Below are 15,100 nucleotides of genomic sequence, written 5' to 3'. Positions count from 1 at the left end.
TCATTTCACTTCATAAGACCTCAATATATCGTCAGGAGCCACGGGTATTAATTTTGTGTTCCTTGAAATGCTTTTTTGACTCATGTGACGGTAGCCGCTGACTTGCATTTTATGAATCACCAAGGACCACGGTTTCAGCTGAAAGTCTTCTTTAATGTTCTACTGAAGAAAAAATGTCACCTACATCTTGGATGGCCTGAGGACGAGTAAATTAACAGCACATTTTTAACATTTTGGGTGAAAATAGTAGAATTGAAATTTATACATAACTTGCATTTAAGAAAAAAGTACACTGTCAAAGAATGAAAGGTTCATAACTTACTGTGACATTTTTTCCTAAGCGTATTTGTTTCTAACAAAGATTTTAATTTCATTAAAGTCACACACTGCGAATAGTTCTGGTCTCATCTTTTATTGTAAAACTGGAATAAATATATATATATCCCAGGCAACACTATATTTACATTATACAATAAAGGTATCTATACAACCAATGCTAATAAATCACTTGGGTGTATCCGGATCTCAGGAATCTGTTGGAGAATTTTTTTATTTTTTTTGTTTGTTACAGGTTAACACATACTTAGTCTACTAAAATTATGACCATGAAATTTCAACTTTGTTCTACATCCCATGAAGCACATCTGTGAATTAAGTAAAGCCACTATCTTTCTGAAAAGTGTAACATTTCACAATTTTACGACGTATTAAATCAAATTAACATAACACAGACACGCACACAAATGAACAAAACATGGCGCTGCTTGACCACGAGACAAGCTGAGAACTAGATGAGATCTTTGCTGGTGTGGTCCGTTACACTACAAGAAAAGACAAAAATCAATCAATCAATCGTCAAAAAAGTAGCAATTACTGCCATTACTCAGTTGCAAAACATCAATATTTCAACAGTTATTGCCTTAATGCTGAAAAAAGTGTTGCATAGAGATATAGATTAACCAGCACAAAGACTGTTAAAGATTACTTCAAATAAACAAATACAAACATGTAAATAAATAATTTCTCGTTATTGAGTTTAGGCCCTTGGCATTTTGTCATGATTGAAATGTAAATGTTTGAAAGAGTGTTTGGTGTAATATTCATGTGAATAAGTGGTGGTAACTTACACACTTAAGGACCAGGTTTTATTCACCATACACAATGTACTTTGGCAGAAACAAATCTTACACACACAGAATTAGGCAATAAAAGCCGGCATGAGGGTGCATGTCAGAACAAATACACCAACATCATGACAGCTATACTGTTAATCATTTAAAAATGCACTCAGTTAAGTAAAATATCGGAATAAATCAGATAAATAAATAATCTAAATGAAGAGTTAAAAATGAACAAATAAAGCCTTTGGTTCTTGGCCTTTTGATTAGCAACCGCAAATGGCTACAGCACTTCATGTGCCTCAAGTTTGCCAGCAGTTCAGGTAAACACAATAATAAATGTTTTAATGACGCACATAAACAGCGATTGAGGTGTTGAACAAGTCTATAACACACTGAAAAAAACAAATGTACATGACGAGGACAAGAACAGGCTGAAACAGTCTGGGGACAATAGAGTATAATGAAGACAAATGGATGTGGACTTAAATGTGACTCAATGAGGCACAAGATGCTTCGTTTCTGCCTCATTGGCAAAAGTCAGGCTGGCATTTCAGTGCTAAAAAGAACTGTGAACAAATAATACATGCACACACATACACGCATAATGCAGACATTGTAAAAGGACAGCATATTATGTGCAGGAAATACTGTATTATTGTACAAAATGTGTGCAGCTAGTTTAGTCTTGAACAAACAACAGATTTATGCGACATGATTTTGAAACCACTTTTAATGTAGATAATTTTTTTCCCGCAACTAACTTAAAAACTTTTAAATTAATTTCCTCCATAAATCGGACCCACTGCTTTGAGTAAACAATGGCTGGGACTAAATCCAGCTTTCTGACTCAGTCCTTAAAGGGAAGTTCACCCCAAAATGAAAATTTGCTGTTAATTTACTCGCCCTCAGGCCATCCAAGATGTAAGTGACCTTTTTCTTCAGTAGAACAGTAAAGAAGATTTTTAGCTGAAACTGTGGTTCTTGGTGATTCGTAAAATGCAAGTCAGTGGCTACCGGCACTTAAGAGTAAAAAAAAACACAAAATTAATACTCGTGGCTCCTGATGATATTTTGAGAAGTTTTTATTCTGTACGATTTGGTGAACTGGTTCTAGTTGCCTGAGTCTGGATTACAGGTAATAATGTTGTAAATAATGTTCAGTTTCTTGCACAGACTGATCGTTTTGCTTCATAAGACTTCAATATATCATCAGGAGCCACGGGGATTCATTTTGTGTTCCTTGATATGCTTTTTTTATTTATTTAAGTGCCGGTAACTGCTGACTTGCATATTATGAATCACAAAGGACCACAATTTCACTTAAAAATCTTAATGTTCTACTGAAGAAAAAAGTCACCTACACGTTGGATGGCCTGAGGATGAGTACATTAACAGCCAATTTTAATTTCTGGGTGAACTATCCCTTTAAAAGCCAGACATACAGGACAAAAACTCAAATCGCTCTATGGTTAATATACTGTATGCAGAGCTCATTTATTCATTGATTGTTAGCCCACTGAGTTTAATTAGATTTGTTTGGGCCTTAAATTGATCGTATCTGTGTCCAGTTTAATGTTCACTGAGGTCTAACCATCTGGCTTTCTAAAGTAATATTGTAGTCATGCATATCTGACTGAGCTTGAACGCACATTGAAATGCCAATTTAGCCATTTTGTCTCAAACAGGGTGATTTAAAGCTGTGCTTGCGGTCGTCTCAGTAGTGATGATAGTGTGTTCAGTGCAACAGTGCTCTAATTTGGTTCATGTGTCGAATTTACTGAATGTTTTCTGTTGCCTTTTAAAAATCTGATGCACCAGATGAGTTTTTATTTAGCACAGTGGATTTTTATTTAACAAGAATATACTTTTCTTTCATTGTTGTTTGCTATTCTATTCTCGGGCTGCGTGTTTGAATGTAATACATCAATGTAGGAATACTTTAATGAAACTAAAGTTTGTGCTCGGACAGAATTGACTGTGTTCCCTCTCTTGACGTCTGACACCTCACAGTGAGGGCCGCTCTGTTTGCCATCCAGAACGAACAGGGACTCGGCCGCTGACGTGACCAAGTAGCATCCAAACACCCCGCTGGAGACCACCACCCTATTGGCGTCTCCCCAAGGCCAGCTAGTGGCCGGGATCGGATCCTTGACGTTCTCCAGGGCTTTCGTTCTTCCCGATGCCAGGTCCGAGAAAACTAGCTTCGAGCCCTGGGACGAAGAGGCCACGACCACGTACTGGTTTGCCTCCGTGAAGGACGGCTGAAACTCCAAGTCTGCGAGGGGAGTCGAGACGTCCGCTTCATGGCTCGTCCGCAGCTCGCCGCTGAAGGAGACGGTCTGGACTTGGAGCTTTCCGTGCCGCTTGTCCACGGAGACGACGAAGCGGCCGTCTGGAGAGATGAATGGCTGGCCGTTGATGTTGGGATTGGGTCCAATGACCGCATCGCTTACACTGTCGATGAGAAGCTGTGAGCTCGGACCCGAACGGTCCTCGACTTGGCACTCGATAAAATAGTAGCCGCTTAAATGAGTGTAGGCCATGCTGGCTGGGATACAGCTGTAGTTCTTCAGACTGATGGTCTTGATGAGACGGAGGGTCTCAAGGTCGATTTTATGCACCGCAGGCTCCGATTTTAAGTAGACAAAGCCAAACCTGAGATGACAATGGTCAAAGACAGGTTAATGATCTTTCTGCAGATTTATTAAGTGTTGCACTTTTAATTACAACCGTCATTTGCTCGCTTCCCATTTTTGGAAGAATTATGTGGAAAATCTGGCAGAGGTCATGCACACTGAGCAGTGACGATCGTTTCGTACCTTACGTGGGTGATAATGAGGTTGGTGGGAGGGATGTAGAAGTCCTCCACTCTTTCAAATGGAGTACGGATGATTTGACTCTGCTCCACCGCGCTGGCAGAAGTGATCACCTTAAAAAATGGAAAAGAGTGAAAAGAACATTACAACCGGGGCCAATGGCTGGTGACTTCAGAAAATAAACCGGCTATGAAACTGTATGTGTCATTTTTCATTAAAAACAGGCAGAAAAAATTGTGTAAACTTAATTAAAATCATTGCAATTTGTATTATTATTATTATTAATAATGTTTTTATGTATTATTTTTATTATTGATACTTAATTCTATTGAACGGTAAAGTATTTAATGATAACATTTCATATAATACTACTACTAATAATAATAATTAAAAAAATGATTTATATAATTTAAATATTTATATAATTACAGTACAACTATGCCTAAATCTGACTAGACTAAGCAGAAAAAGATCAAAGATCTCCAATGACTCTTGCTTTGATAGATATATATGTGTGTGTGTATATACAGTATATAATAGCATTCATGAATGTACTGTTTATTAATAATATAATTTATGAATTTTCTGTAGTGGTGTAATACTGCCATACGGCCTTCATGCCAAGTGTTTAATCATGTCTATAATGTTTTCCCTACTCCCTTTATAGTTAATTATCATGTATCATACTGAAGGTGACACCTCGCTTCTTTTCTGGTCGCATTTTAACAAAGTGCACATTTTAAAAGTGTACTTAAGAGTGTTAAGAAACAGACATGAAAGTGAACTCTCTTTAAGTGCACATTTCATTAATATCTTCAAGTAGTTTTTTTTAAACATACTTTTAAGTACACTACAAGTGCACATTCACTAAAATGAAGCACATTTAGTTTTGTAAAGGCATTTTCCATGCCATATGTGTTATAGGATATTTAATGTATTTACAACAATTTTTATATAATAAGGCAATTATGAAACGGCAAATATGGGATTGCTATTAGACACTCACCTTACATTATATTAATAAAGGTTTTAGTACATTCACTTGTTACCCAACAGATACTACCAAAAAGTATAATGTTATTGGAAGTTAAGTTTAGAATTCACAATGATTATATTAAAAGCGCTTAGAAAGTTGATTAAAAAAGCCACTGTTGGCTTCATAACAAGTGGCCAGTGCAGATGATTATGTATGCAAACGATGAGTTCTTAATTTGTGAATGTGATGAGTGCAGGATCAGAGCCAAGCGCACACATGCGGCTCTATCTCTCCTCATTTGTTTAATCTAATGAACTGACAAACAGGTTCAGATGTTTGACTCAGATGTTCTGAGCCATTTAAAAAATGGGTTTGATATTTCACCTCTCGAGCTGAGCACTGCCTCCAGGCCCGACAAATTGCCCGTGCCCGGGTCAATTACTCGCATTCGAAATGAGTCGAATATTATCAAGCTGTTTATTTGTGGTGTGAATCCATATCCCGTGCAGCTGATTATGCAGCTTCCCTCTAAAAGTGCTCTTTAGCATTTCTGAGTGATTCATAGCGAACGCCTTCATTATTCTGTGGGCATGCTGAACAAGCAAACACACCTGAGGACTTTCCCGCTATTTAATAAAACATGAATTATTCATGTGTATGGGGGCTGGAATTACACATTGTTTGTTAAATAGAAAGCCTTTCATTTGCTCTGTCTTTGAGGCTGTGTGTTTATCAGACGTGTGCGCTGACATATGAGGACAGTCGAGATCAAACCTGGCAAAGAATAAAGCGGGAAGTGGGCAAATTTTCTTCATGCCACAGAAAGCGTCTTATTCGCCTGCAGCTCGAGTCAGGAGCCCTACCTGACAGTGAACTGCACTGAAAAAGTATAGAATCTATTTTCATTCAGAAACTGCTAGTAAACTGCTGTGTAAACAACTGCAAAGAAATCTCACGTAACACTGAATTAAACGTGAAATTGTGAAGTAGAAAAATTGAAATGGTATTTTCTTGTAAAACATACTCAACTCAACATACATCTTTGTTTACAAAGATTTAAAAAATCTTTTTTTTTACAGTGTGAAATTAATCTTCATAATGCATTCAAAATCTGTATACTATTTTCAACATTTCGGGTCCATTTGGACCCAAACAATCGTTATTTACTAAAACAGTCATAACTTAAGATTCAAAGATTAATAAAGATCATTGTATCCAATCAGCAGCTTCTCATTAATGAGTGAAAGTGAATGTTACCATGATATTACTGCATTTACCCCCTTTTTGTAATAATTAAAAAGTAATAAAAAAAACTGATTCTCTCTCTCTCTCTCTCTCTCTCTCTCTCTCTCTCTCTCACTAAGAAATGTGGGGGAAAAAAACAAAACAAACAAACAAAAAAGTATATTGAGGGTCTGAAAGCATTTGCAAAGTTTTGTTCCATTACTAAAAACTAAGCATTTTTAGACATTTTTATGTATCTCTTTAAGGTCAAAACGGACCTGAATGTGTTATACAGAGTGTTAGCAGATAAACAGCCTCTCATAACCCCAATGAATATGTGAGCGCTCTAATTTACTTGAGAGTCTTTAGGAACGAACTGGATGAATCATAATTCAGCCCAAAACTAGAAACAATATTTTCCATGTAGACAGTTCAGGCTTTGTGAGTGTCACCTGCAGTGTAGAGCGGGACTTCAGCAGGTCTCTCCAGCTCAACAGCCACAGCTGATCGTGAGATTTGTCGTAGAAGAGTTTGACGGGCATGGCGTCCGTTTCCACAGCCTGTCATTCCAACACAAGAGGGGAAATTCATCCAGTTTGCTTGTTATGAGTGAAGCACTCACTGTGATTTATTTTGGCAATGTCATAATAAAGGGTGCACTTTCACTGCGAACACTTTCAGAATGAATGTAAGCTCCAAATGAAGCCAGAGCAGAGCCAACCGTTGAGTCTCTGAGTTCCCATTCAGTCAGTCACGTTCAACGTTACGTCAGTGGATCCAATTCGTCAGTCACTGACGTAACGTCTCCGTTCCCTCCTTCAGGGAACGAGGGTTACACAAGTAACCTAGACGTTTCCTTCATCAAATTATTTTTAAACCAATTTCATTGTCGAAGCAAAAACAGACCAGCAAAACTGTGTGTAAATGTAAGCTACTCAGTATTAGCTGCTTGCTCATTGATCTGTGTGAAACAGCACATTCGCAGTCTGAAGTGCTCTGAATATCAGTCATGTGATTTACCGTGGCCTTGTGATCCACAGCCATCGATGCTGAGAAACTTACAGTACTGTTTGATTCATGAATGAAAAAGCTCTCACTCATCATTAAATATGACTTAGCACTGGTTGTTATATTTCTAGTTTTCAAGTATTGATTACCGAGCAGACAAACCTTGTAATGTTTCTAGATAGATTTGAAAAATGTCAGAACATGGCAGAGTTATTTTAGTATTATTGAGATACTATAGTTTTTATTATTATTTTGAATCAGTTTTTATTTTTATATTTTCAATTTGTATCTTAATTTTAGTTATAGTGAGTTTGTTTTCATTTTGATAAACTAGTTAGGTCAAAAGTAATCTAAAAACAATCAAAAAGGAGTCTGATTATATTACATAAATGTGTAATGGATTACATTACTGACTACAATTTTTGTCATGTAATCTGGAATCGGTAACAGTAAGTGATCGACCCAGCACTGATGACGGCTATTGGGAACTCTAATGAGATATGAGAGTTGAGTTTGGCTGAAGACGGACGCGCCCTCACCTGCACGACTCTCTGCGCCTGTGTGTCGATCAGCAGCAGTCTGTTCTGAAGCGGCTGAGACACGTACACGTACTTGTCCCTCACACTGACCGCTGACGCCCATACACACTCCGTGCTTCTGGGACACAGTTCGTCCTGCAGGGAAAATATGGACACGTGCTTGAACCAATGTTTTTGTCTGTGCACTTGCAAAATGAAGGTTCTTTATTGGCGTTAATGGTTCCATGAAGAACCTTTAACATCCATGGAACATGGCCACTGCACAAAAGGTTCTTTATAGTACAAAAAAGCCCTTTAGATTATTAAAATGAGCTTCACACTAAAAAGAAATGGTTCTTTTAGGAACTGTTCACTGGAAGGTTCTTTGGGGACCAAAAATGGTTCTTCTATGGCATCACTGCGAAAAAATGAGACCTTTGTTTTTAAGAATGTCAAAACATGTTCACCTCCAAATGAAAAGAACCGAATAAGAAATTATGTTTTGCACCTATTCGTGATTATTAAACAATTTATTTTCTTATTTAACTACTTTATGACAATAATATTGTTTAAACAAAGCATCTGGATGTAGATGCACTACAATTTTTTTCTCTTTTGCTCTCCAAAGCGGCATTTATTTGATCAAAAATGACTGTATAAACAGTAATATTGTGAAATATTATTACAATCCAAAAGAACTGTTTTCTATGTGAATATCTGTTCAAATGTAATTTATTCCTGTGATCAAAGCTGAATTTTCAGCATCATTACTCCAGTCTTCAGTCTCACATGATCCTTCAGAAATCATTCTAATATGAAACATTTCTGATTATTATCAATGTTGAAAACCGTTGTGCTGCTTCATATATTTTTTTTTTGAAACCGTGATACATTCTATTTTTCAGGATTCACGGTTGAATAGAAAGTTCAAAAGAACAGCATTTAATTTGAAATTGAAATCTTTTGTAACATTATAAATGTCTTTTGCTGTCCCTTTTGATCAATTTAAAATGAATAAAAGTATTAATTTATTTAAAAAAATCAACAACATTGTACTGAAAGCCATATAATGCATTATAATTTTTTTTATGCATTATGCCTTATAATACATTGTATGATCTCATTAATAATTATGACTACAGTTATACATTATAATACTTACCTATTCATTGTTGCACCTTTAGAAAGTATTATACATTGAAACACATGACAAACAAACCTTCAAATGCATTGCAATAATGCATTGAAACTGGCAACAATTAATTATGAAAAGATAATGCATTACAATATACATTATAAACACTTTTATAATGCATTGTACATAAAGGCTTTACGTAAAGTGTCACCAAAAAATCTGACTAATCTTTATTTTTTGAACAGTAGTATATTAAACTAATGATAATGTTTTGTTTTTGCAGCAATAGGAACTTTGGGGGTTGAAGAATGTGAAAATAATCTTAACAAACAGTCCTAAAACATTCAAGCTTCATTGGCATTAAACATAATAAATACTCCTATTACTGTCTTTTATTTTGGGTTTGAACCAGCACTTACATAACTACCCAGAATCTTCTCTGTCCGTGGGATGCGTCTGCGAATCTCACAGTTGCCGGGCTGCAGTACGGTGATCCCTTCGCTGGAGAACACGTAGAACATGTTCCCCACACTGAGCCCTGCAAGCACACACAACATCGCACACGCCATTACATGCACACTCTTCCCTCAGAGAGAACAACAGCGAACGGTGTGCCACGGCATCAAACAATGCAGCTGTCATACGGTCAGACAGCAGAGACTATTAAAATCTCCTGAAACCTCTCCAAAAAGTGCATTTGCAGGTCTGTCAGCTGGCAGCAAACAACAGCTGCTAATTAGCGTGGTCACATCAGTGGAGCGGCAGCACAGAGTTGTCATGCTGTCAGGAAGCAGAAGGTGTAAAAACACACAGTTGCAGGTAAGCTGCATGTGATCAGTGCTGGCGGTCATCTCCATCGGTCGAGATGGTGGATGACTGCTCCTAATGATCATCCGCAGGCACTGATTTGTGTAGAAGCCCGTTTCTGCCACTAAATCAAAAATCATAAAGGTAATTGCGACTTTTTGTCTCACAATTCTGAATTCTTTTTCTTGCAATTTCAGGTTATATCTAACAATTCTGACTTCTTTTCGAGAGAGAGAGCGGGAGGTTGCCGCTTGGTTATAACACACAAATTGCAACTTTATATCCCACAATTCTGACTTTACAAATTATAACAATTATAACTTCTAGCTTTATAACAATTGCGAGTTTAGGATAGAAAAATCAAAAGACTCTTCTTTTTTTTCTCTCAAATATTTCTCAAGTCTCATTTGTGTCTACTTCTATTTCTCCTAAGGAATTTTAGTTGAAACATCTGTTGATACTAAAATGAGAGATTTATATGAGAATCTCATCCAAGTCTCCTGAGCTTAGGAATAGCCACCACTGAGCAATACATTTTTCCTCTGGGTATATCTCACAATTTTGAAAAAGAACATCTGAATTGCGGGGTTTATATCACACAATTCTGAGAAATAAAGTCAGAATTGCAAGATGCAAATTGCAATTGTGAGAAAATCGTAATTACCTCTTTTTTATTTTAAGTCAGTGGCAGAAACGGCCTTCCATACAATTGCATCACACATGACTTTGACTCACAATTGTGGATGAATTCTGAGAAAATAAGTCAAAATTGCGATATGTAAAAGTTAGAATTATGAGATAAAAAGTTGCAGTTACCTTTTGTATCTTTTATTCAGTGGTGGAAAGGGGCTTCGATGGGGCATGTACTGTAGAAGTGTGTATAATTTGTATAAAAAAAGTAAGCATGTAGCTGAACTTCGGAGCGGGGTGTGAGCAGGTCGTAATCGCTACCAATTTGCAAAAAAATTTAAAACTGTCATGAGACTGTGTTGTGAATACTGTGTAAGACTTGAATTTTAAAGGGGTCATAAGATGCGATTTCAAGTTTTCCTTTCTCTTTGGAGTGTTACAAGCTCTTGGTGCATAAAGAAGATCTGTAAAGTTGCAAAGACTAAAGTCTCAAATCCAAAGAGATATTCTTTATCAAAGTTAAGAGTCAGCCACACCTACCTAACACGTCTCGTTCTAACACGCCCCCACATATCTACATCATGATGTGGGATGATTTGCATAACGCCGCCCAAATGTTCACGCAAAGAAAGAAGGCGTAACTTTTATTCTCGCTGTAGTTTTGTTGTTTCCGCCGCCATGTTGTAAAGACGCTGTGTGCTTCGTTGTGAAAGCGAAACTACTTTGTTTGGTCTTCCAAAAGAGGATGATATCTGCTTCGTCATGCCTGGAGCTGATCTGTGCTGGTCGTTGAGGACATACTACAACTTTGTGCTGTGGATCGCCGGATCGGCTTTCACCGTGGACGAAGCGGAGTCCAGCCAGGAGTCGTCACATGTCCTTCCGGACGCTCCTTCGTCGAAATCGCAGGCTGCGCCGTTCTCAAGCCCACTGCCTCTGCTCACTCTAACCCTCCCGCCATTCCTCACAGTTTATAATGGGTTTTAATGGTTTTGTCTCGTCGCTCCGGCCGGACACGGCATCATCACAGTATGGTGAGGGGCGTAACATTTCCATCACATGCTTGAGGTATTCGGCCAATCACAACGTACTGTATGGCTGGCCAATCACAGCACACCTCGCTTTTTCAGACCGATGAGCTTTGTAAAAATCGACGTGTTTCAGAAAGGCGGGGCATAGAGGAGAAACAATAATGTACAGTATGTGGAAAATAATGTGTTTTTTGAACCTTAAACCACATAAACACATTTCATTACACCAAATACACAAAATAATGTTCTTTTTAGCAGCATCATATGACCCCTTTAATATCTAAACAGCTTAAGCTGGAGACTAATCAAATGTCACACATAGGCTAAAACACGACTAAAGTTGCATCGGGGTGTGTAGCAAACAATAGTCAATAAAATTAGCAATTTTGAGACAGAGGTCTTGTTGTTGATTTTCAGTTTTGTTCAAGATTAAATCAAGAGTTATTCAATAATGGAAGAATATGTAAAAGTGTGGTATTTGTGGTAAAAAGCACCTCTGCTGTTGGGGCCAAAGGCACAATAATTTACATGATAATAATCAGATGCCTGACTTTTTTATTTGTTGGTTGGATTCAGACAGGGTTATTACAGTTAGCATATTGAACAAAAAAATTTACACATTTTATTTCAGCAGGTTAACAATTTACTTTAACTTGATGTACTAAAATGACTACAATTAAAACAGAATGAATTATTAAATTAATAAAAACTATGTAAAGATTTAAAAACATCAAACACTTGTAAAAATGATAAAATGCACAATAAAATTTGTAAAACTATAACTAAAATACATGACATGAAAGCAGAAAAAAAGCAAATTGAAAATATAATAGTATCTCAATGATACTAAAATAATACTGGATTCAGATGGTTAATGCCATTTATTAAATTAGTGTCCACCTTAGAGACAATCACCATATTTATAATGAAACCATCATATTTAAAACTAATTGATCATAAAACCTATTTATTGTTACTACTGTAAAGCCATATACAATTAAGAGATTTCCCTCAAGCAGTGTAAAAAGCTTTCAGAATATTTACTTTTTTATTATATTTTTAAATATTTATATATTTAAATATTTTTCTGCATAAATTAACAGAAAATATTCTGTAAAATATACAGAAAACGGTAAACTTTGCTGAAGTGATTGTTTTGAATGAGATGTTATGCAAAACATATCCCCCTCACCACCTTAGACAAGATTTTAAACTAAACAAACCAGTTTTATAATTTACTTGAACTCAAAATGTGTTGTTCCATCAATGAACATGTATATATGTGACCCTGGACCACAAAACCAGTCATAAGGGTCAATTCTTCGAAATTGAGATTTATACATCATCTGAAAGCTGGAAAAATAAGCTTTCCATTGATGTATGGTTTGTTACAACTATTTGAAAATCTGGAATCTGAGGGTGCAAAAAAATCTAAATATTGAGAAAATCATCTTTAAAGTTGTCCAAATGAAGTTCTTAGCAATGCATATCACTAATCAAAAATTAAGTTTTGATATATTTACGGTAGGAAATTTACAAAATATCTTCATGGAACATGATCTTTACTTAATATCCTAATGATTTTTGGAATAAAAGAAAAATCTATAATTTTGACTCACACAATGTATTGTTGGCTATTGCTACAAATATCCCCCAGCGACTTAACACTGCTTTTGTGCTCCAGGGTCACATATGGCCTACATTTTTAGAAACCCTTCTGTATGCACAAGACACACTGAGTGATTAGTCATACAAGACAGAGTGTAACATAAACCGCTATTATGACGTGACATGTGATGATCAAAGCAAACATGTGAGAGTTCTTTGATAACTGGGTTTCTGCAGGTGTGCTGTAATAAAGTCATGAGCTTCTGTGCATTCTAGTGCCTTTACTGTTACATTAATGCACATTAACGCATGCTTCAAATATGCCTGGATTTCTTTCAGCAATAAATTTATTTCACACAAAGTTATCAAAGTGTCTCTCAAAATGTTTGTTATAGTTTTTGCAACATGAACATTAATCAGACAGATAATCGGACACGAGTATCAAGCAGATTTACCTTCCTCCCTCCAGAGAATGTTGGCCACTAGATGGACAGCATGAGGAAACACAGAAGATAGTTAGTGAACAGCAGAGAAGCACACTGATGAGACTGACTTCACTCTGGACGTTTACAGTATGTGTAACTGTAATAAGAGTGATTTTACATTAATACGATCCTCTGGGAAGCTTAAAGAATTAGTTGCATTAGAAATAATGTCGATGGAGGTGCAGATGGGCTGCTGGAGGGATTAAAATCGCGATTTGGCTTAGTGCAATTATGAAATCGCAAAGGCTGATATTTTTTGCGAAGCACGTTTCATGAAGCGCAGCAATGTGATCAGAGCGGCACGATCACTTCGACTTCAACGAAAGAGAACATTTAATAACCGTTTCATGCCAAACTCACTGTATAATGTCCATTTGTGATATCAATGAGATAGAAAATATATTATTTTATAGTATACTATATTGTAATAAATATTATGTTAATGAGCTATGCATTATAAATATACTTTATTCTTATAGAAGAACACAGGAAAAATCATATATTGTTGCACTGTTGTTATGTTTTTCTTCATTGTACAGAAGTTTACAGAGTTTTTTTTCTTCAGAGGATGCATACAGTAAGAGGCTCATATTTCACATTAAATGCATGGATTCCATTTTTTATTTTGCATACCTCCTGACACAAATTAAGACATTGCTGTCTCAGATTTTTATCATAATATAAAACCTTATGCCGGGTTCAGACGACACGATATTTTTGTTGGTCACTATAGTCACTGTGTCAGATTGAAATATTATACTAAACTTTAATAAGTACAAATTTTGACTCCTAAAATCTTGTGTCGTGGACAAGAAACATGTCAGACTACACGTTGCTTCCCGACCATTCATCGCGTGCCGTCTTTAACGACGCGTGTGATGCCATCGAGAAGGCGGAACTAGCGACTGACTTCCAAAAACAAGAGTGTAAACATTGCTGAAGCGCTTCCGCTATAGCTCGCCAGCATTTCTTTTTCTTTGTTCTGTCGTGGTAGTTCCTCGATGACACATCATACAGGCAGGAGTACTGTTGACACAGCTCCACGAAGCTTTCCTCCATCTCATAATTCTCATCATCTCTCTTTCGTTTTGCCATGTTTGAAACCTGTGTATGAAAGAGCTTCTGTGCTGCTATTGGTCAACGTCACCAATGTGACAGAACTCGTCGTGGACGACGGAAAAAAATTAAACATGCTAGTCTTTCTGACGTGATGGAATCAGTTGTCGTCCACTACGACACACTACACGTGCTGAAACGATGGAATCTTGCGTCCTGACGCCCATTGTCGTTTACGAATCCCCACGACACCCTACGTCAAGCAAATCGTGGCAAAATCGGGCTAAAATCGTGTAGTCTGAACCAGGCATTAGATCCTTCTAATGATTTATAGTTGTAGGCCACGAGCATGGTAACAGGTCACCCTGCAGTTTTCCGCAAAATAAACAATAATAATAATAATAATTATTATTATTATTTTATAATTAAACAGTGTTGTTACGATAGTAATTTTTCTTATTTTAATATTTTTATGTAGTAATTCTAATAATCATAATAATTATTATTAGTCATATTGATATATAAAGTTTGAGCCAAATTGTGCAGCACTACAAACAAGAACAAAAAAATTGCATTTTAAACTGCAATCATAATATTTAACCAGTAAATCGCAATTGGATCCCCCCCCCCCCCCCCCCCCCCCCACCCCCGCGCGTCACCCTCTTCGGGGTGTGTTTTATGAGAG

General features: G+C 36.7%; 1 protein-coding gene across 1 annotated transcript in view; it reads right to left on the bottom strand.

The window, feature by feature from the left end:
* Positions 1-920: 920 nt before the first annotated feature.
* Positions 921-15,100, bottom strand: part of LOC107566247 (follistatin-related protein 4-like) — a 24,881-nt gene continuing 10,701 nt past the window's right edge. The window contains exons 4-10 of the mRNA XM_016251637.1: positions 13,330-13,356; positions 9,218-9,336; positions 7,685-7,819; positions 6,590-6,697; positions 3,941-4,050; positions 3,089-3,776; positions 921-926 (exon numbers count right to left, since the gene is read on the bottom strand). Of these exons, the coding sequence (XP_016107123.1) occupies positions 921-926; positions 3,089-3,776; positions 3,941-4,050; positions 6,590-6,697; positions 7,685-7,819; positions 9,218-9,336; positions 13,330-13,356 (1,193 nt within the window). The remainder of the gene's footprint in view (positions 927-3,088; positions 3,777-3,940; positions 4,051-6,589; positions 6,698-7,684; positions 7,820-9,217; positions 9,337-13,329; positions 13,357-15,100) is intronic.

The sequence above is a fragment of the Sinocyclocheilus grahami genome, unplaced genomic scaffold (genome assembly GCF_001515645.1).
Source record: "Sinocyclocheilus grahami isolate Dianchi unplaced genomic scaffold, SAMN03320097.WGS_v1.1 scaffold1063.1, whole genome shotgun sequence".
Taxonomy (NCBI): domain Eukaryota; kingdom Metazoa; phylum Chordata; class Actinopteri; order Cypriniformes; family Cyprinidae; genus Sinocyclocheilus; species Sinocyclocheilus grahami.
Note: the sequence above shows the minus strand (reverse complement) of the source record. Positions and strands in the feature narration are given on the sequence as shown.